The sequence below is a fragment of the Odocoileus virginianus genome, chromosome 5 (assembly GCF_023699985.2).
Source record: "Odocoileus virginianus isolate 20LAN1187 ecotype Illinois chromosome 5, Ovbor_1.2, whole genome shotgun sequence".
Classification (NCBI taxonomy): domain Eukaryota; kingdom Metazoa; phylum Chordata; class Mammalia; order Artiodactyla; family Cervidae; genus Odocoileus; species Odocoileus virginianus.
The window spans coordinates 57,383,918-57,406,402 of NC_069678.1; the positions used below are offsets into that span (position 1 = coordinate 57,383,918).

General features: G+C 37.7%; 1 protein-coding gene and 1 pseudogene across 5 annotated transcripts in view; one reads left to right on the top strand and one right to left on the bottom strand.

Moving 5' to 3' along the window:
- The window catches only part of LRRC7 (leucine rich repeat containing 7), a 608,651-nt gene extending 586,423 nt beyond the window's left edge, over nucleotides 1-22,228 (bottom strand). For all 5 annotated transcript variants that reach the window (XM_070467940.1, XM_070467944.1, XM_070467942.1 and 2 more), the window contains exon 1: nucleotides 22,147-22,228. In XM_070467940.1, coding sequence (XP_070324041.1) covers nucleotides 22,147-22,148 — 2 coding nt within the window. In that variant the 5' untranslated portion in view covers nucleotides 22,149-22,228. The remainder of the gene's footprint in view (nucleotides 1-22,146) is intronic.
- On the top strand, nucleotides 4,597-5,486 carry LOC110138802 (proteasome subunit alpha type-2 pseudogene; annotated as a pseudogene).
- Nucleotides 22,229-22,485: the final 257 nt, after the last annotated feature.

The following is a 22,485-nucleotide window of genomic DNA, read 5'->3' on the forward strand; positions in this document are numbered from 1 at the left end:
ATCACCAACTCCCAGAGCTTATTCAAACTCATGATCATTGAGTCAGTGATGCCATCCAACCATTTCATCCTCTGTCACCTCCTTTTCCTCCTGCCTTCAATCTTTCCCAGGGTCAGGGTCTTTTCCAATGAGTCAGTTCTTTGCAACAGGTGGCCAAAGCATTGGAGTTTCAGCTTCAGCATCAGTCCTTCCAATGAATATTCAGGACTGATTTCCTTTAGGATTGACTGGTTTGATCTATCAAAGGGCCTCTCAAGAGTCTTCTCCAACACCACAGTTCAAAAGCATCAGTTCCTTGGTGCTCAGCTTTCTTTATGGTCCAACTGTCATATTCATACATGACTACTGGAAAACCCATAGCTTTTAATGGATGGCCCTTTGTCAGTAAATATTACAATATTGCTTCTGTTTTGTGTTTTGGTCTTCTAGCTGTGAGGCACAGGGGACCCCAGTTCTCCAACCAGAGATCAAATCCACACACCCCTGAACTGGAAATTGAAATTCCAACTTCTGGACCGCAGCCAGGGAAGTTCCTCCTCAGCAGATTTTACATATCAGAACCCAAGAATCCGGGATACTAAACTATCTATGGCTCCCACCGCTGGAAAAAAAGCAGCAATAGAGCCTTCACTCCAGGCCAGATGAAGCTGAACCCCTTGCTCCTGACTACAAATACTACATGATCTCCCTGTACGTTCTGTCGTTGTAATCAACTGGACTTACATTTCACTGTGACCTTGAGCAATTCATTAGTGCCTTTAGGGGAAGGATTGACTCAATAAAGCAGCTTGTATAAGGACTAGCATTTATTAAGCCTCAGTTAGTAGTGTTAGATGGACCACAGCCTTGTCTAACTCAATGAAACTAAGCCATGCCATGTGGGGCCACCCAAGACGGATGGGTCATGGTGGAGAGGTCTGACAGAATGTGGTCCACTGGAGAAGGGAATGGCAAACCACTTCAGTATTCTTGCCTTGAGAAACCCATGAACACTATGAAAAGGCAAAATGATAGGATACTGAAAGAGGAACTCCCTAGGTTGATAGGTACCCAATATGCCGCTGGAGATCAGTGGAGAAATAACTCCAGAAAGAATGAAGGGATGGAGCCAAAGCAAAAACAATATCCAGTTGTGGATGGGACTGGTGATAGAAGCAAGGTCCGATGCTATAAAGAGCAATATTGCATAGGAACTTGGAATGTTAGGTCCATGAATCAAGGCAAATTGGAAGTGGTCAAACAGGAGATGGCAAGAGTGAATGTCGACCTTCTAGGAATCAGCGAACTAAAATGGACTGGAATGGGTGAATTTAATTCAGATGACCATTATATCTACTACTGTGAGCAGGAATCTCTTAGAAGAAATGGAATAACCATCACAGTCAACAAAAGAGTCTGAGATGCAGTACTTGGATGCAATCTCAAAAACGACAGAATGATCTCTGTTCATTTCCAAGGCACCATTCAATATAATTGTAATCAAAGCCTATGCCCCAACCAGTAATGCTGAAGAAGCTGAAGTTGAACAGTTCTATGAAGACCTACAGGACATTTTAGAACTAACACCCAAAAAAAGATGTCCTTTTTATTATAGGGGACTGGAATGCAAAAGTAGGAAATCAAGAAACACCTGGAGTAACAGGCAAATTTGGCCTTGGAGTATGGAATGAAGCAGGGCAAAGGCTAATAGAGTTTTGCCAAGAGAATGCACTGGTCATAGCAAACACCCTCTTCCAAAAACACAAGAGAAGACTCTACACATGGACATCACCAGATGGTCAATACCGAAATCAGACTGATTATACTCTTTGCAGCCAAAGATGGAGAAGCTCTATGCAGTCAGCAAAAACAAGACCAGGAGCTGACTGTTGGTCAGATCATGAACTCCTTATTGCCAAATTCAGACTTAAATTGAACTGGGCCTTAGAAAGCATCACTATGATCAAAGCTAGTGGAAGTGAAGGAATTCCAGTTGAGCTATTTCAAATCCTGAAAGATGATGCTGTCAAAGTGCTGCACTCAATATGCCAGCAAATTTGGAAAACCCAGCAATGGCCACAGGACTGGAAAAGGTCAGTTTTCATTCCAATTCTAAAAAAAGGCAATGCCAAAGAATGCTCAAACTACTGCACAATTGCACTCATCTCACAAGCTAGTACAGTAACGCTCAAAATTCTCCAAGCCAGGCTTCAGGAATAGGTGAACCATGAACTTCCAGATGTTCAAGCTGGTTTTAGAAAAGAAAGAGGAACCAGAGATCAAATTGCCAACATCTGCTGGATCATCGAAAAAGCAAGAGTTCCAGAAAAACATCTACTTCTGCTTTATTGACTATGCCAAAGCCTTCGACTGTGTGGATCACAATAAACTGTGGAAAATTCTGAAAGAGACGGGAATATCAGACCACCTGACATGCCTCTTAAGAAACCTGTATGCAGGTCAAGAAGCAACAGTTAGAACTGGACATGGAACAACAGACTGGTTCCAAATAGGAAAGGAGTACATCAAGGCTGTATATTGTCACCCTGCTATTTAACTTATATGCAGAGTATATCATGAAAAATGCTTGGCTGGAAGAAGCACACGCTGGAATCAAGATTGCCAGGAGAAATATCAATAACCTCAAATATGCAGATGACACCACCCTTATGGCAGAAAGTGAAGAGGAACTAAAAAGTCTCTTGATGAAAGTGAAAGAGGAGAGTGAAAAAGTTGGCTGAAAGCTCAACATTCAGAAAACTAAGATCATGGCATCTGGTCCCATCACTTCATGACAAATAGGTGGGGAAACAGTGGAAACAGTGTCAGATTTTATTTTGAGGGGCTCCAAAATCACTGCAGATGGTGATTGCAGCCATGAAATTAAAAGACACTTGCTCCTTGGAAGGAAAGTTATGACCAACCTAGACAACATATTAAAAAGCAGAGACATTACCTTGCCAACAAAGGTCCATCTAGTCAAGGCTATGGTTTTTCAAGTTGTCATGTATGGATGTGAGAGTTGGACTGTGAATAAAGCTGAGCACCAAAGAATTGATGCTTTTGAATGTGGTGTTGGAGAGAACTCTTGAGAGAGAGTCCCTTGGACTGCAAGGAGATCCAACCAGTCCATCCTAAAGGAGATCAGTCCTGGGTGTTTATTGGAAGGACTGATGCTGAAGCTGAAACTCCAATACTTTGACCACCTCATGCAAAGAGTTGACTCATTGGAAAAGATCCTGATGCTGGGAGGGATTGTGGGCTGGAGGAGAAGGGGACAACAGAGGATGAGATGGCTGGATGGCATCACTGACTCGATTGACATGAATTTGAGTAAACTCCGGGAGTTGGTGATGGACAGGGAGGCCTGGCATGCTGCGATTCATGGGGTCACAGAGTCGGACATGACTGAGTGACTGAACTGAACTGAAGTAGTGTTAGGCTCTTGTTGCTCTGTAATAATAATACATAGGATAATAATAATAATAATAATACATAGGATAGGATACATATGTAGCAGAGGCTCTTTTGCTTTGTAATAATAATACGTAGGATAATAATAATATGTAGGATGATAATCCTACATAATATTCAAAACACTCCTTTGAGGGAGCTAACAATTATTATTTCAATTGTCCCCACTGTACAGAGGGATAAACTGAAGATCAGTGGGGTATAGAGGAAAGGTTGGGCATGCAAAGGTGTGCAGTTTACTGGAAAAGAGTAATGGAAATACAAAGGGCTCGAGGTGGCTCAGTAGTAAAGAAACCACATGCCAAGCAGGAGATGGGGGTTTGATCCCTGGGTTGGTATGATCCCCTGGAGAAGGAAATGGCAACCCATTCTAGCATTCCTGCCTGTAAAATTCTATGGACAGAGGAGCCTGGCGGGCTACAATCCATGGGGTCACAAAGAGTGGGACATGACTGAGTGAGCACAATAGAAATACTTGGGACCCCTTGATCATTCTACCATAATGCCTCCTCCTTGAAGGCATATACAAGGTCTCTTTGGAGACCTCAGCTTAGTTTAAAGAGAGGAATGTAAATAAAGAGAAAGAACAGAGAATAAGTTTAAGAAAGCTGTAAGTGAAATTTGGAAGTTTGTGAGCTTCAGCTTAAGAAATAGACTTTTATAAGCAGTGGGGAATTATTGGAGAACTCCCAGAAGGAAAATTAATTTTGCAGGAAAGATCTTCACAAAGATTAATTTGACAGATGGGTGAGGGAGACTAAAGTCAGAAAAAACAATTAAAATAATATGTTAAACACTTACATGTAGGGAAAGAGATAAGAGTAAATAAACATTTTTAAATGGGTCAATATTTTAAATTTGACAAAAATTTAATTTTTATTTTGAAATTCTGGCTTATCATATAATGTAACTGGAGACAATAAGAGTGGCTGAGTGTCAGATCAGCTCTTAGTAGCCCTACTTTTTAACAACAGTAGATTTAATTCTAAAAAACTATCCATATTCCTTCCATTTTAAGAATCATTTTTTGTAAGGAAAGATTTTTATTTGTTGACATTCACCATTTTTACTGTATAAAGGAACCAAAGGCATTATCTTTTAAAATATATAAGATAAACATGTGCGCGGATGTGCGTTGGGTCTTCGGGTAAGGATGGCGGAGCGTGGTTACAGCTTTTTGCTGACTACATTCAGCTGGTCTGGTAAACTTGTCCAGATAGAATATGCTTTGGCTGCTGTAGCTGGAGGAGCTCCTTCAGTGGGGATTAAAGCTGCAAATGGATGGTCTTAGCAACTGAGAAGAAATAGAAATCCATTCTGTGTGATGAGCGAAGTGTCCACAAAGTGGAACCAATCACCAAGCATATAGGTTTGATGTATAGTGGCATGGGCCCAGATTTCAGGGTACTTGTGCACAGAGCTCGAAAACTAGCTCAACAGTACTATCTCGTTTACCAAGAACCTATACCCACAGCTCAACTGGTCTAGAGAGTAGCTTCCGTGATGCAGGAATACATCCAGTCAGGTGGTGTTCACCCATTTGGAGTTTCTTTACTTATCTGTAGTTGGAATGAGGGACGGCCATATTTATTTCAGTCAGATCCATCTGGAGCTTACTTTGCACGGAAAGCCACAGCAATGGGAAAGAACTATGTGAATGGGAAAACTTTCCTTGAGAAAAGATATAATGAAGATCTGGAACTTGAAGATGCCATTCATACAGTCATATTAACCCTAAAGGAAAGCTTTGAAGGGCAGATGAAAGAACTAATATAGAAGTTGGAATCTGCAATGAAGCCGGATTTAGGAGGCTTACCCCAACTGAAGTTAAGGATTATTTGGCTGCCATTGCATAATAATGCAAATAATGAAGTGACTGAAAACCCAGAATTTCAGATAACTTCTCTACTTAAACATGTTTAAAGTATGTTTTGTTTTGCAGACTTTTTGCATACTTATTTCTACATGGTTTGATGGACTGATGTTTTACAAATGAGACTTATAAATCATAATAAACTCTTAAATTTAAAAAATATATATATAAGATAAACAATGGAACAGTCTGCTAATTAAAAATTTTATAAGGATATATATTTTTGGTAATAGTTAATATAGTTCTTCTGAATTCACCAGTGGCTGGCAGGCAGTGTCACCCTAACAAGGTCAGTGGCCCTAACTTAACTGGATGCAAGCATTTTATCACATATTGCACTTCTAAGAATGTTTACTGTGATTGCCCACAATTTATTATTGACATCTGTAGGCTCTTTCAAAACTTCTTTTTGTGTTTAAGTGCAAATGAGTATCAACATCATAGATACTTCTATGTGTGATGGCAATTAATTTCATAATAGTGATTTAATTTACGAATATATAAATAATGTGTAAGATATAGACTACTGTTTTTTCAAAGGCTTTGCATTTATCTAGCCTGATATGTCCAAATGGTAAATATATCCCTGAGCAAAAAAAATACACTATTCTACACCATGAACATTTCCTTATGCAATAAAACTTTCCTGTAACTATCTCTTCAACAAAAGAGAAAAGTACTTTTTAGTCTATAAATTGTGCACACTTCCCTTTCTCCTCTTAATTTGACCTTTAATGAATATATATGTAATATTATATATAACACTATTTATTTCTTAAAAATCATATTTTCTCACAGAGTAATAAGAAAAAAGTATAGCACGTGTGGATGAGTTCATGAAATGACAGTAGGTCTCTAATAAGTATTAGCTTTTAAATTTTCCTTTTATTCCATTTGTATATAAATTCATTTTCAATCATTTTAATGAAGTCCAAGAGAAAACAGTCTGAAGGAGCAGAAAGATAAAATTGTACATGAGTATAGCAGCTCACAATCAATCAACATGTATGGAACACTTTGTATGGCATTGCCCTACATTACAGAGAAAAAAGAGAATGTGATGGCAGAGGTCTTCCCCAGGAAGTGATCACTCTTTTGAAACAGGAACATTGACCAGGTGAAAAGAGCAGTTAATGAGAACAGCATAGGAAATGGCCCTAAGATTAAAGGAAACAAGTCTCTTCAAGGCAAAGAAAGAGGGCCTACATTTTCGGACATGTAGGAAGTCAAGTTGCAGTGTGAATAACAGACTTGAGGGACTTGTAGAAAAAACTGAATTTTGGTCTTTATCCCAAAACAAATGGCAAATCAATAAATTATTTTCACTGGAGAATAAGAGTAAGGTGACTCAATTTCCATGTCCAAAGTATCACTAAGACAACAGTGTGCTAGATACTTTTTCTTACATGAATCATTTAATCATCACAACATTTATGTGAAATAAGCAATAATATGTTTGTTTCAAGGCTTCCCTGGTGGCTCAGTTGGTAAAGACTCCGCCTGCAATGCAGGAGACTGGGATTCAATCCCTGGGCTGGGAAGATTCCCTGGAGGATGGCACGGTAACCCACTCAGAAGTTCTTGCCTGGAGAGTCTCCACAGACAGAGAAGCCTGGGGGGTGGGGTCCCAAAGAGTCAGACACAGTTGAGCAACTTTCATAGCACAGTATGGTACGTTTGTTCCAAGTGTGAGTAAACTATGAAGCAGAGCATTAAAATTAACTTTCTTAAGGTCACCCAGCAAACAAGTAACGGAAACAAATTTAAACCCACATTTTTGTCTCAATTCGACTACGTATATCACTATACCACAGAGGCCAGCAAAATAAAATTTTGACAGATATTTGATAAAGTAAAAATTTAAGGCCAGGATGACATAAGGCAAGAGAGTAATACAGGTTAGCCAACAAAGGCAATAAGAATTCCATGTCTTCTCAAATAGAAACCTCCCCCAAATACTCTCAAATATTTCTGTCACATAGTATAATAGACAAATGAAATTCTGAGGAAATAATCATTCTATCCACCTTTCCTTCTGAAGCTCTTTTTTGCTGATCTGCTTGGAGTTGACTTTCACAAAAACTGCAACCAGTCTCAACAGGATATTTGGGATGAGGGAAGTAAGTGATCTTAAGCTCTGACAAAATAAAAAACCAAAGCTAAAGCCAAAACTAATGAACTATATTCAGCAAAATGAGTCTTTCTGACTGCCTCCGATTATCCTAGAGTTGTGTGTTCGCTACCATTTTGGCTTAGTACTTAGTACTTATTTGGCTGAGAACAGAAGATGCTCATTAAGAGGCAACAGTGGAAGTTCCAAATACCTTTCTGTCCTGCAGAGGTCTTGAATATGCACTGATAATTTGGTATGATAAAGTGAAACCCTCTAGGAGTCACTGTGCAGATATTACCCTCTGTCAATCAGAGAAAAAAGGAAAGGGAAGAGCTAATGCAATGCAATCCTGTTTGGAGCGTAAGACAATTCAAATAACTTTTCTCAATGCTAATTCTGTTGGCAACCTGTAACTGAAAAGAAATAATGTCTATATTTTCTTCAAATTTCCCCAATTGAGGGTAAAATGTTTTTTTCTGTTAAAACAGAAGGTAAGAAACTGTAAAATAACTATATTTTGATTTGATAATTCTTGAATATAAAACAGTGATTTTCAAACACAGCAAACTTACCTGCCTCTATTTTATACATTGGAGTTTTTTGTACTATTTCACTTGATAAAATCTTTCCACGATTACAAAAATGTTTGAAAACCATTGATCTAGTGGTCATTGTATTGTTATTCAAAGTAGTTCAAGTGGTTTCAAAAGAACACTAAAGAAGGTAAAGCATAAATGCTCTTATATATTTACTTTTGAAGCATTTAATTATAAACATTTCCAATTCCATGTAACAGAAAAAAAATAAATTTTCTTTGTGAAAATATGATTCATGGAATAAATAATGGTTTTAAATCAAAGTTCTAGATAAAGTGTTTTGTTGTTCAGTTGCTATGTCATGTCTGACTCTTTGCAACCCCATGGTCCATAGCCCGCCAGGCTCCTCTGTGCATGGGATTCTCCAGGCAAGAATACTGGAGTGGGTTGCCATTTCCTTCTCCAGGGGATCTTCCCATCCCAGGTATCGAACTCACATCTTTTGTATTGGGAGGCAGATTCTTTACCACTGAGCCACCTCGGAAGCCCTAGATAAAGTAGACCTGAATAAAAATAAAATATGTAAGGTTTCGAAACTTTAAAGGGAATTTCAGATTATAGTTTTGTCAATTGATATTTAAATTGATATTTAAATTAAATTTAAATTTAAATATTTAAATCTAAATCACTCCACAGATCCTTCAGATTTTCATAAAAGAATAACATTTTACTTCATAGCTAAAGCTTCAGTGTTTGAAAACATAAGAAATTCTGTTTATCCGAACTAAAACTGAATTATTATTCATCTAAATTTCAAGATGAATGTTATTTTATTCAAGTGCCCCATGGTAGGGTAATAGCTATGTTATGGAAATAGTAGGGCATAGCCCAAGTAATGTATTTTAGAAATTTATAAAATACATTTAAGCTCAAAAAAGAAAAAATAATATATTCACAAGTACTACTGTATCAAACATATCTGTAGGCTGGCTAGGAAAAAAGGAGAGAAAAAATAAAGAAGAGACCTGAGAGAACTCACAATTGATATCCACTGCTTCTATTAGGTGCCAATCCACTTGAAGGCAGATGTCTTATGTAAGGAATAGCCTTTTCAAGTATAAATGCTAAGAATGCTACCCAAGCCATAAGCAATGATTTGGAAAGAGTCAGAGTTCCTAAAATCATCACTGATCCTTGATTATAGCTACATGTCCTGCTTTAGCCTATGGAATGTGAATGAACATAAAATGTTCTATGTGTGAACAGAAGTTTTCATTGAATTTGAGTGGGTCAGTTTGCCCTCTTTCTCCTGATTTCCACCAAGAGAACAACACATCCCTTTGGCCTGGATGCTGGAATGAGGAGACTGAGTGGACAGAGCCATGAGTTGCCGCTGCTCCATACTTCTGTTAAGTGAGAAATATATGTAGTTGTAAGCCACTGAAATGTTTTGGGATTTTTAGTTGCCACTGCAAATACTAACTAGAAGAAGGGGTAAAATAATATTCAGTTAAGCTACCAATTGTTGGTTACTTGCATCTGAACACATTCCTAAACAATATATCCATAATATGTACATAAATGAAAGATTATCATTTTACTTATATATGCACACTCTGGGAGCAATTTACAGTGTATCTGAACTGACAGAGCTTAGCATCAGGAAATTACAAATGTGGAAAGCTCAGGAAAGAGGCAGTTCAGGGAATACTCTGCAGATGTGTGTGGCCTTGCCCAGAGAACTTCACAGTATGGATACTTGGGTAGCTACAGGGCTACAAGAGGGCAGGAAGTGCTTCAGATGGGTTGCTTAAAATAATGTATACCAGCAGTTAACAGCCTTCCATTCATCTCAGACAACCCAATATAAAAGGACCAGGAGTAAACTGTTCTTCCCAAACATTAAAGAATAACAGAAAGAGGTGGAAGAAATTAGTATTCAGAATGAATGGATACATATTCGTGTTTTCTTTTCATGCCAGAGAATAATTAGAAGGAAACCAAGAGAGCAATATCAAGTGAGTCATTCTAATGCACACCCAATTATCATTTATTTGAAAAATATTTTTCTTAAAAAGAGGTTTTAATTATTTTCCCTACGAAACTATTCACTACATTTCCAATAATTTTATATAGGGATGTTTATGTTTATAAATTGACATACTGATTCATGCTTCCTCAATATGTCAGTCAGTTATTCAGGTTCTATAATATTAGTGTCAATGTTCTAGTTATGCCTGAATAGATTAGCTCCTTATGTAGGATTCTTCAAACAATAAAATACATCTCTATGTGTCCACTTATTCCTATCAGAAATTTTGGAATGATCCTCAGTTCCATACATTTCCTCTCTAGCTCTCTCCTACTATCAATTTATCAAAGAATACAAGAGCTTCTACAAGGCATACTCCACTTTTCTATCCACCTCTCTCCATTTCCATGACTGAAATCCTAGCACAAGATACCTTAATCTCTTGCCCAATCTACTGTAAATACCTCCTGATTTATAAATCCCTACTTCCCCTCTTTCTTGTAATGAGTTTAAAAGCAGCACAAGAGATCACGTGAAAAATCAGTAAGTTCAGATCGCTCTTCTGTTTAAAAATGCTTAATGGCTTCACACTGGATATAGAATAAAAATTTAAAATTTTTAACCAGGTCAATAAATTCTGAGATGACCTTGTTCATGCCTATCTCATATTATAGGGCTTTCCTGATAGCCCAGTTGGTAAAGAATCCACCTGCAATGCAGGAGACCTTGGTTCAATTTCTGGACCAGGAAGATCAGCTGGGGAAGGGATAGGCTCCCCACTCCAGTGTTCTTGGGTTTCCCTGGTGGCTCAGCTGGTAAAGAATCTGCCTGCAATGCAGGAGAACTGGGTTCAATCCCTGGGTTGGGAAGATCTCCTGGAGAAGGGAAAGGCTACCCATTCCAGTATTCTGGCCTGGAGAATTCCATGAACTGTATAGACCATGGGGTCCCAAAGAGTTGGACAGGACTTTCACTTTCACTTTTCACCTCATATTTTGCCAATCCCCCCTGTTCCCTAACATTCAGCCACACTGCATATTGCCCTCCAATGTACCACCTTCTTCAGCTGTAGAGTCTTTGCATACACCATTTACCTTAGAATGCTCTTTCTCCCTCTCGCCTGGCTAACTCCTATCATCTTAGACATCTTATTTAAATATCAGTTCATCAGAAATTCTCCTTCTCCTGCTCAGATCCCTATTATATTCACTCTCAGTACTTTGGTCTTTTTCTCTTATCATAACTTAAAGTTGTATATTTCCAGAATGGTTAGTTTCTTAATATCTGTCTAAGCCACTTGGCTGCAAGTGCCATAAAAACAGGAGTCACACTTGTAATCAGTCTTGCCAAGCATTGGGCATGGTGTGGAGTAACAGCACAATAAATATTTAGAATAGATGAATGAATAGACACACGAACTTGGGTAAAATGCACTAAATTGAGAAAATATTGCAGATTCTAGTAGATATGGTAGAGTATTTTCAATTACAAGTATTCTACCAACAAGCTATAGAATTAACACATATGTATCTTTCTGGTTTCTTCAATTTGTTATGAATCAGGGGAGCTGCTGCTGTGTTGTACAAGAATGATATCAGAGTTCTTAGACTTTAGATGTATCAAAATATGTAAGTACATAAAATTACAAACTGAGAAAGTCAAAGTGCTTTAAGTATATAAAAATGTCTCAAGTAGATTGATTTTGAATCTTTTAAACACAGTTTTTAATTACCATAATTTTAATCAATCACAAAATAGAGTACATTGTTATATTAAAATGTAAACTAGAGGCATGTTCCTATAACAGCCCTGTAATTGTGATACCATAAAATGGACATCAGGATTCTTTCAATAGAATTTCACTCAATGAATTTGAAAGGAAGGAAAGGCTAAGTTAAATTTAGTAACAAACAACTCTAAATCTTAACAGAAGAACACATTCACTCTTGCTCATGCTACATATTAAAAGGGATGACTTAGTGCAGTTGTTCAGGACCAGGCTGATGGAGGCCCCATCATGACACATGTGCCTGTAATTGCTATTTGAGGAGAAGAGCAAATAGTGCACTAGGTCATAAATACTTCTACTTCGAAAAGGTATTTCTCAATTTTAGCTCCTGTGGCATTGGCCTAAGTAAGTCACATGACAGACTAACTGCAAAGAGGGACTGGAAAATTAAATCCTATGATAGTCTCAAACAGGAGCGAGAAGAAACCCAGAGGAACCACACTACAGGCTGCAAGAGTCCGAGACATTCAGATGCATAAGTGAAACCGTTCATTCACACAACGTGCATTTTTTCTGCACTATGCTGTGAACTAGGTAGCTGGGAATAAAAAATCAAGTGTGTTAGTTCTGGAGACAGCCACTTGAACAATTACTTCAGGGAGCTAAGAATGGTACATATTCACATTTTGAAGAATCCCTGAAAGACCAGTTTAGAGTGATCTTGGGTGATCTCACAAATCACATGAGTTAAAGGTTAAAGGTTAGATCTTTTTTTTTTTTTTTAAAAAAAAGGTTACCAAAGAACTCCAAAGTTTCATTATTGTCTATATATTTTCATTTAACTAGGCCCTCTAAAAAAGAAGGTACCAACTTAACAGTAATCTCTACTCAGTTTAAGGATAAATTTCTCACTTGTCTCAGATCCAGAAGAGTATAAACCCTTTTAAGTAACATCAAAGAGTTTTTGTTGTCTTCCTTTTCAGTGTGAATACTGGAAACTATTATATTACTTTTATACAGTGAGCCCACTAGACTATAATTCTTGACTCATTAAAATGTCCTACTTTTTATACCAAAATATACCATTTTATCTATTATTAAACAACACTAAAAACATTAAGTGACATTTAAGACAAGAATATATTCATCCATATTCCTAGAATCCAAATTCAACTTTCTTTTTTCGGCCTTCCTATTTATTTTCACACATTATCATACAAAGAAATTCTACCTGAAAAAAGAAGATTAAGAATATATTCCATTCTAAAAATCATGGATAAATCTACATCTGCAAAGAAGACACATACCCTTGAGGTTTCGGGGCCATTTTAGTCACATGCAGAGCCCAAAGGGGTGACAAGTACATCCTCAAGACTGACTGCAAAGGGACTGATATTACTCCATTTGCAGTGGGCATTATATCACATATTCACAGCTGAATTTATACTAATTAATAAATAATAGAGAAGATATATGGGATTCCCAGGTGGCTCCATGGTAAAGAATCCACTTGCCAATGCAGGAGACGCAGGAGACATGGGTTTGATCCCTGGGTCAGGAAGATCTCCTGGAGAAGGAAATTGCAACCTACTCCAAAATTCTTGCCTGAATAATTCCATGGACAGAGGAGCCTGGTGCGCTACAGTCTATGGGGTCACAAAGGGTTGGACATGACTGAGTGACTGAGCACCCTGGGCTTGGCTCAGGGGGTGTATTTAGAATGGGATGCATATAGAGTGTGCTGAGGACTAAGAGTTTGATATATATACAATTGTATTTAGAAAAAACAAACATTAAACACTTTATACAAACAGTGCTCTTTTTACTCAATAGCACATTTTAGACTTTAAGACAAATGCATTCTCAATCATACATCTTCCTAGTTTTTCCAATATATTTTGTAAATGAGCATGCACCCATCTGTTAATTAATATATTTATTAACTATTAATAACTATTTAGTAACTATATTAATAAGCATTAATAAAGCTTATTTTCTTCATAATTTTTACATAGAAAATAAATATGTGTTGCAATTCTAGTAGTTTCTTTCTACCAAATTACAAAAATATATCACCTTTGCACCTCTTCCCTTGTTCATTTCCCACTTTGGTTTACTATGTTTGTTTCAGCAGCTTGCTTTTTGTCTGCAGAAAGCAAAACTTAGTTTTATCGAGATAGAAAAAGCATGTAAGAAAATAAGCAAGCTAGCAAGCAAAGAAGCAAACACTAAACACCTTCTAGTACCTGTCTAAATAGCATCTCTCTAAATAGCATTGGATATTTTGTAAGATAAAACATGTATTAACATGGAGGTAATTGAAACCCTGGACGGATAAAGGTTGACATCTTGTCTTATCGTTAACACCCAGTCTTAGGACATTCAGATTTTGTCATGTAAAATGCTGTGTGGGATTATATTCACAGATACAGAAATATGTTCCGTTCTATCACACCCACAAGTCCCAGAACAGTACACTGAAAGCTGGCATGAATAAGATCCATTCCACAAATGAAAAGCATAGCTAATCTGCTGATAGGCAATGAATTACTTTAGTCACTAATTTTTCTTCAATTTTAAATATTATTACTATACTAAAAAATTTCATTTGTCTTTTAAAAATAGTTATTAGATGTGGCTATTAGGTACATATTGATAAATAAATATGTTTATTTGTAGATATTTCTATATGCCTTAATGTAAGCCAAATACATATTTTAAGTGAAAGTGTCAGTCGCTCAGTCATGCCCAACTCTGCGATCCCATGGACTGCAGTCCACCAGGTTCCTCTGTCCATGGGATTTTCCAGGCAAGGATACTGGAGTGGTTCACGATTTCCTTCTCCAGGGGATCTTCCCGACCCAGGGGTCGAACCCAGGTCTCCTGTACTGCAGGCAGATTCTTTACCGACTGAGCTACCAGAAAAGGCTGTACATCATAATTTCAAAAATATTTTATAGCTGTTGTTAATATGCTTTGTAGTAGGTTCAAAAACATCTTGCCTTAAGTTTCCCAATAACTGAAGATTCTAGAGAAAATGGATTCAGAATTTTAGCATTAGAGAAAGCATTAAACAAGAACATTTGTTTCAAATTTGTCTCATGGAAGAACAGAGAATTCCTTTCTTTAAAGTCATAACAGTCATAACATAACAGATAAACATATTTAGCAGCAAGAGGGAACTTATTATTTCAAAGGGCCCTTCAAAATATAATTTTGTAATGCAAAAAAATTAATAGAAATAAGTATGCTTTTAAATGTTCCAGCTGTATCATATTTTGCTTTCCTCATTAAAACCCTTTCCTAATCAATATTCAAGGCAATGTTTTACAGAAATGCCTAACCTTACTTTAAGGAATTCCTGATTTTTGGTAAGAAAAATCATTGATTAATGCTTTAATGTAATTAGCAAATTTAGAAGGAAATTAATTCATTTAAAAGGAATTGAACTTTTCCCATCATCTGATATTTAGTTGGCATTATTCTAAATAGATTAGTAATTTTAAAGAACATTTTATTTTTCGTTAAAAAGAACATAGTATCAAAACTTAGAACTCTTTAATATTAGTGAAATTAATTCCATATTTCTTAAATAATGGTACCTTTTAAAAAAATAGAATACTTCATAGATGTTAAATGTATAGAATTAAACTGCCTAGACAGTCAAATCAAAGTGGAAAGATAAGGCAATTTTCCAAAGCACTTAGGCCAAATAAAACCTCAGGCCAAAATAAAATGAGAAGGAAGTGTATTTTGGGTGGGTCATCCTGTTGGCTGACTTCATTAACCTAATTTATTGGATTAAGGTTCTTTTCCCTATTTTCCTTTGCTAAAGTGTAAAAACTTCAGTGGTTCCCAGGGTATGCTTTTAGAGGCAGAGGTTGGGAGCGAAGAGCTCTGGTCCTATTTATGTTTCTCTCACCAACATATGTGTAATCTTGTACAAGAAAGCAAACTTATCTGGACTTATCTGGACTTAGTTTCCTCTTTTGTAAAATAAGACCCTCTAAAGTCTTTTCCATCTCTGAAAAGTTATGAACACATAAGATAGTAAGATGACAGCTATGTGAGAGTGCTTATTATAAAATAGAGCAATTACAGCTATATGTGTATGTGTGTGGTATGCTCGGTGTTCAACAATATAATATTACCCTAAGGATATTGCTAATATTTAACAATCATGGAAGTTGAAATAGGTATTTGATTTAATTACAATAGCTTTTATAATTGTCTTAAGAAATTAATTACACTTGAAGCAGGGAAGAAAATTTTTTTCACGCCTTCAGTTACATCAACTCAGAATAACACCGGAGTAAATATTCAATGTGATGTAAGTGGTAAACACTATGAGATTTGAGATACATCTCCATCCTTCATAACTCTGTAGGTTGCCTACTCATGGTAAGAACTGCAATGGTGAATGTACTGGATGCAAAACACTTAATCAGTTAACACTTACGAAGTCTATTATTTGCACTGTTAAATTATTTTAGCTACGCCATTTGCATTACATTAATTCTTCAAATTCAGCTGACACATTTTAGCTTTGTGTCCATTACTCACCTTTTTAGTGCAACAAATACCCTCATAACATTTAGTCACTATTTCAATAAGGTTCATTCCCTGCCTTTCCTTCCATTAGCAAATAATTTGATAATGCAGACAGACATCTATAAAATATTTTTCCACTACACAAATATATCTTTATACCCTTCAATATCATAATAGCATAAAAGCCTATTTTTTTTTCTTGGGGAATTAAGTAAAATAGCTTTCTTAGACTGTTTTTCACATCTTTTTCTCTGTTAGCTCTGTATTCCAGAGTACCACTTCCTTTTCTTTTTCCCTGTGAAAATCTCATAATGATTGTACTTACAGTGTCAGTATTTTTCTTTTCAGGTCACCTACCTCATCTGTATTGTATAATTGAAACCTATAGCTTCTCACTTCTTCTCATACTATCTTACTTCTTGAAGAGCACAAAATTTAATTCTCTCTCTCTGAAAATACACACACACACACGTATCCTAAAATTCCCTTGTTCTTAACAAATTTGTTATTCTATCACCTTGGGCCCGGTATCACTATTACCTAAAGATGCTCTCAAAGTACTGAACTTCATGTATGGCAAAAATATACTGATGTAACTGAAGAAACTGCATCACTAAGAAGGAAGTAAATGAAGTCTTTAAACAATGTTAAGCATCTATTCTAGTACTGAAATATTAAAACAGACATGCCAACGCTGATACAAATTTTAATGCCTCATCTCTGGTAACTACTATTGCTTCCATGTTTATTAAAGTAAAATAATATTTTTGTATAGAGATTTTAAGGAATTTATCAAGCAGTAAACCATATAATGAAAGGGAGTATATGCAGGAAATCCTCTGGGTTATTAAATTTATTTAATAATTTTCCATGTGTCATTGAATGACAAATGATAATTTTTCTGTTATGGTTAATAATTGAAATAGCATACATGATACCTCTCTAGGGGTTTATATATCAAATATATCATCACTGTCTCAAAGTAGATACGACAACTATTGGCCCAAAATTGCTTTATTGAAAACTTCCTTAATGTGCTTTTATATGACAGGTTCTAACAGTTTATTAAATTTTCCTGTCATGAGTTAATTATGCCAGGAAGATAAGCAGCAGTGTTTTCTATACCAATATTAAAAGGTGGCCACAAAAGTAATGTGGTGCATTATTGCCAAATATGTTGATAACTTTGAAAAGCTGTTTCAAAATATTGTTTTTTTTATTCATTAGGAAATAATTCAATGACCTACAGATTTCAGTTATTTGACAAGTACCAATTTTTGCCTATGAGGGAGAAGACATGGTATGGAGGAAAAGGTACAGGAGACAAATCTGAATTTAAATCTTCATCACCTTCTATTTAATTGCTTTGTGACATGGACTTATCACTTCTGTCTTTGACTCTAAACATTCTAATATTTCAAATGGTGATAATATTGCTTCTTTAAAGATTATTTGGAAATAAGCACCTGACTTAGGAACTGGTAGTTGTTGCTATAATTATGCACTATGTTAAGAGAAGCCAGATGATCAGGGTTGGCTCTTGGACACAAAAGCTCATGAATTTTAAGCATATTAATGAATTCCAAAATAGGAAATAAATATATTTCCTATTTAAATAGCATACCTTGAAAGAATATTCCATCACTACATATAACCACATACACACACACACATTACTATGGAAAATCTGATTTGCACCAAAAAGCTTATGTTGCACTCCTCTAAAAGGTACCATTTGTCTTATTATTTGCTATGTATTAGAATTATAAATTACAAATTATTACTACTTCTATTTTCAGCATTAAAGGAGACTTGTTTGTATTACCAAATCACATGTTAATTTTGGAAGTATAATACTTTTGGTTTTCTTAATTTTCTTTCACTACCTTAGGATAATTCATTAGAGTATTTTCTATAAAAACATGAATATTTCTAATGATTAAAACCTGATTCACAAAACATGGCTAAAAACTTTGTAAAGGAAAAATATTGCTGATTTGTGGCCATTATTTTTCAAATATTGTTGACTTATGGTACCACTTTTAAATTTGAGTTTTCATTGACAATTCATGAATCAATATTTTAACATATGTACAAAACCTATCATCTAGGAATCTCTTTTCTGATTTTGTAGTCCCTCAGAGTATAATTTAATAGCAACACTATATGGTCAAACTGCTGTTTGATATTAAAATTACAATTTTTAATCCTGAGTCATTAAAAACCCTCCATTGAATACTGATGTAGTAAAGAGTTTCAAAGAGAAAAATGTCAGGGTTCTCGGAAGATCCTAGAATCATCTTCAGTATGTTCTTCCTTGGAGATATGAGTCACTTACTGGTCAGTTGGCTTGGCACAAACTGAAGGTCTATTCTTTGTCATAGATATGAATTAATGTTCCCCCCAAAGGCATCTTGCAAATTCACGCGACTGCCTAGATCAGTCAAAAAGAAATGTGGATGATGCTCTACAAAGTAGCCATTGGTACTGGAGAGACCCAAACAAGTAATGTCTTTTTGTCTTTTATTAATTATTATACTCAACAAATAGCACATGCTCTCTAAATGAGAAACTTTCCAAAAAATACGAAATAATTTATGTGAAGGAAAAAAGGGAACAAGGATCCAGAAATAACTCAGATGGTAATTTATTAGTAGTTGGTTACTCTTTGTGTATTGTTACTTTGGGTATGAAATAAAATGATAATATCATCGAAAGAGGGATCCACTCATATTGAAGCAAAAGTCATCAAAAGATAAAATTAGAGTAAAAATAGGTGTAATTTTGATACATCAACATATCTTCAAATTTTCAAGTGTTTTAAAAAGGTGAATATTTTAAGTCATTTAAAGAAGCTAGGTTTTTATATCAAGTATTACCATGGACTACAAACTGCAAATGAGAGAGATCTAAGAGATGCCCTGAGAATTAACACTATGTGGATAATACTGTCATTTAAAGATTTTATAATTGCTAAAAATTCACTGATATTAATTTCCATCTTTGCAACTTTTAAAAAATAAAAAACACACCAAAATAGACACACAAAACACTTTTAGCTATGGTTTGAATTTTATAGAGGAAGCAGAAAATTTAAAGCTTACAAACAAAAGTGAAATGGGATTTTAATTAAGAAAATTTTAATGCCAGCCTAAAGCAGCCCTAAAATTCAGAATAAAACATGGCTACTGTAACAGAAACAGGTTTATTTCTTTAGGAAGTGGTTTCTAATTCTGAAGCTGCAAATGTGCAGGCACACGTGATGGGGAATGTAAGGGTTGCCATGGTAAGTACACATCTTTTCTTGGACAGTCAAGTATTTTTAAAAATGCATAAAGAACTTTCACTTCATAATATGTCATGGAAATTGACTCTGCTTTCCTTACCAACATGTTAGTATGATGCAATGCAACACAGTACAGAAATAACCCACATTTCAAAAAACTTCAGCCCATTAAGATAGCTTATAAAACATGGAGTGAAAAATGAAATAAGAAATCTCCAAGTCGGAGAACTAATTAAATGGTGGGTCTAGAACAAAATCTACTTCCATTAAATTAATAAATAATCACACCTCAGGACATTCCACAGGCCTGATACATTCCCTGGGCGTCCAAATGCAAACATCACTGAACATCACTCTCGACATACTTTGGTCATATGCTTTATTTTTAAGGAAAAATGAAATCATTCCTATATTCCCACTTTCTCATTCTTTCCCCCATGCGATCAACGGTTTCCAAGAAGCAGGGAACGGACTCTGCTCTACTGTCTTTTGCACAAAATCTCCTGGAGGTTCTCTTAAGAGTCTGTGAAGTCAGCTCAAGACGCCTGGATGGAGGCGTGACACTTGGACTGGGGAGGCGGCAGAATCTGTTGAGAAACGCAGCAGGTTCCGAGGCGCTAGAGAACCCACGTGTACAGGGGCTGGGGAACTTTTCCGCCACGTCTCCCGGAAGGAAGGTCTCACTTTTAAATAGGGGGCTAGCGGCGGCGAGGAGCTGGGTGGGTGGAAGATGGGCAGTAAAATAGAAGAGGTGGCGGCGAAGCAGAAGGTTCAAACCCTTCACAGGTATCTACTTGTGCTTCCCCACATTCTAGTCTCTCCCTCATCAACTTTATTATTTTTCCGTTTTACAGGAGGGTCTAAGCAACAGGGATGCTGAGCATCTCATAGGCTCAGCCAGGAACAAAGAAAATCGAGTTCCTAATACTGTATCTCTCCCGTTGGAGATCACGTGTCCTGCTTTCGCTGGAATGCACTCTTCTCGCCCACGCTATAAAATCTCTATTGTGCTTAGAAATTTTACCCACGTTAAAATATGCTCACTTATGAATTGCTTTTTATCTACCAAGAGAACCACATTTCAACGTACACAGGTACACATTTACGTGGTGACCCAGTTACCACTGCAGGTGAATTCGATGTGTTGAAAGTGTATTGGGAAAGTAATGGAAAAGAGCAGGTGGAGGATCTTCCTGTCTCACTGAGCGCACCCTCCCCTCCCCCGTTTTCTAATTTCTTTTGAAGAAGTTCGAAAGGAACGTGGGAGTCGTGGGAGTCGCAGATGGTTCCTTTTTGAAGCCGATTCCTGGGAGTTGTGAAAGTGACCCCTTCCCTTCTCTGCCTGGCGCTGCGCCCTCTCGTCCAGCCCTCTCGCTTTGTGACTTGATGGGGAGGAGACAGAGGGAGAGGGCGGAGGCGGGTCCTTTATGATGGCCAAGAAGTAGTATAATGAAGCAATTTTGCAGCCATCTCCGTTATCATGAAGTCACACTATTTTTAAAGACATTCTGTAAAAGTCCCATCCCCTTATTCCCATTCGTGACTCTTCAAACTGTAAACATAGGAGACCCTTTGGCACCGAATTTAATTGTCCGTGCGCTAAGGTGCTATGATTGCCCTGATGCTAATGTGCTTTCCTCCCTCTTTCCACGTAGGACCCAAAACTAGTCCTGCATCCTTAATGACTCTGAAAGGAGGATGCAAGATGCTGAAGGGGGCCCAGCACTGGGCTTGGCAATAGTGCTGCTTCACCAGCTTCTCCGAGCAACACAAAGGAGATGTGTGGGCTGGGGGGAAAGGAGACATCGCTTTCCCGGACTCCCGGGAAGAAGGGCTTCGCTCCATCGCTCCCCCACTTCTTTTGGTTCTCCAGTCTTTTATACTCTTTCTTCCCCTTCATCTCCTCCCCAAAACCCCACCCTATCCTTTCATTTCCCAATGGCATAAAGGTCTTCTAATTGTATTTTTCAAACAAATAGGCATCACACAGTAATACTACAGCTTCTAAGATAAAGGGACAAACGTGACCTGCCACAAGTGTGTGTGTGTGTGTGTGTGTGTGTGTGTGTGTGTGTGTGTGTGTGTGTCTGTGTGAGAGAGAGCGAGCGAGAGAGAGAGAGAGAGAGAGAGAGAACGAATATCAAACGAGCGCTTCATCCTTCAGACACCTCCAGAAAAAGCTGACTGGAGATAGTGAAGATAATAAAGAACTATGATCAACCTCAGCCCAACCGTCGGTCTCAGCACCAGCACCCAAAATCGCTCTTTGCCTTCCTTTTCGCAATATGTAACCCTTTAAGCTCACCCGCCAGCCCAGGCCACTCGGCACTCCCCAGCACCCGCAACAGCAAGCACGCGATTCTAAATGCCCCGCAATCTACCACATCCTCGCCACCTCCGCGGGCCACCCGGCAAGCAGCTCCCAGCGAGCGCTGAAGGCTCGGGTTCTCCTACCCGCCCCTCGTTCCGTCGGCCACCTGAGTCCCTCACCTAGGGCGCTCACTGTCGCTGCGGCCACAAGCGGCGAAGCCCCCGCGACCCCCTTGGCCCCGGAGCAATAGTATCCTACTCACATCGCCGGCGGGAGAAACTGCCCATGAGGTTCCGGAGAAAGTGAATCGTGCAGCTGCCGAGGGTTATTCCTTAAAGTGTCCGGGGGTCCGCAGTGGAGTGGGCACGAGGTCCTCGGAGGAGAGGAGGGGTGAAGCAGGAGAAGAGAAGGAGAAAGAGGGGATTCCAAGCAGCTGCCACGTTAGACCATGATGCTGGTGCCCTTCAGGTGGACAGCTGGAGAGGTTTCCGCGGGAAGCGGCCGAGGGGAAGCCCGAAGCGCCGGCGGGGGAGGCAGGAGCGCATCCACTCCCCAGCTTCCGCTGCCTTGCGCGCCGCGCAAGCGACCGCAGCAGCAGAGG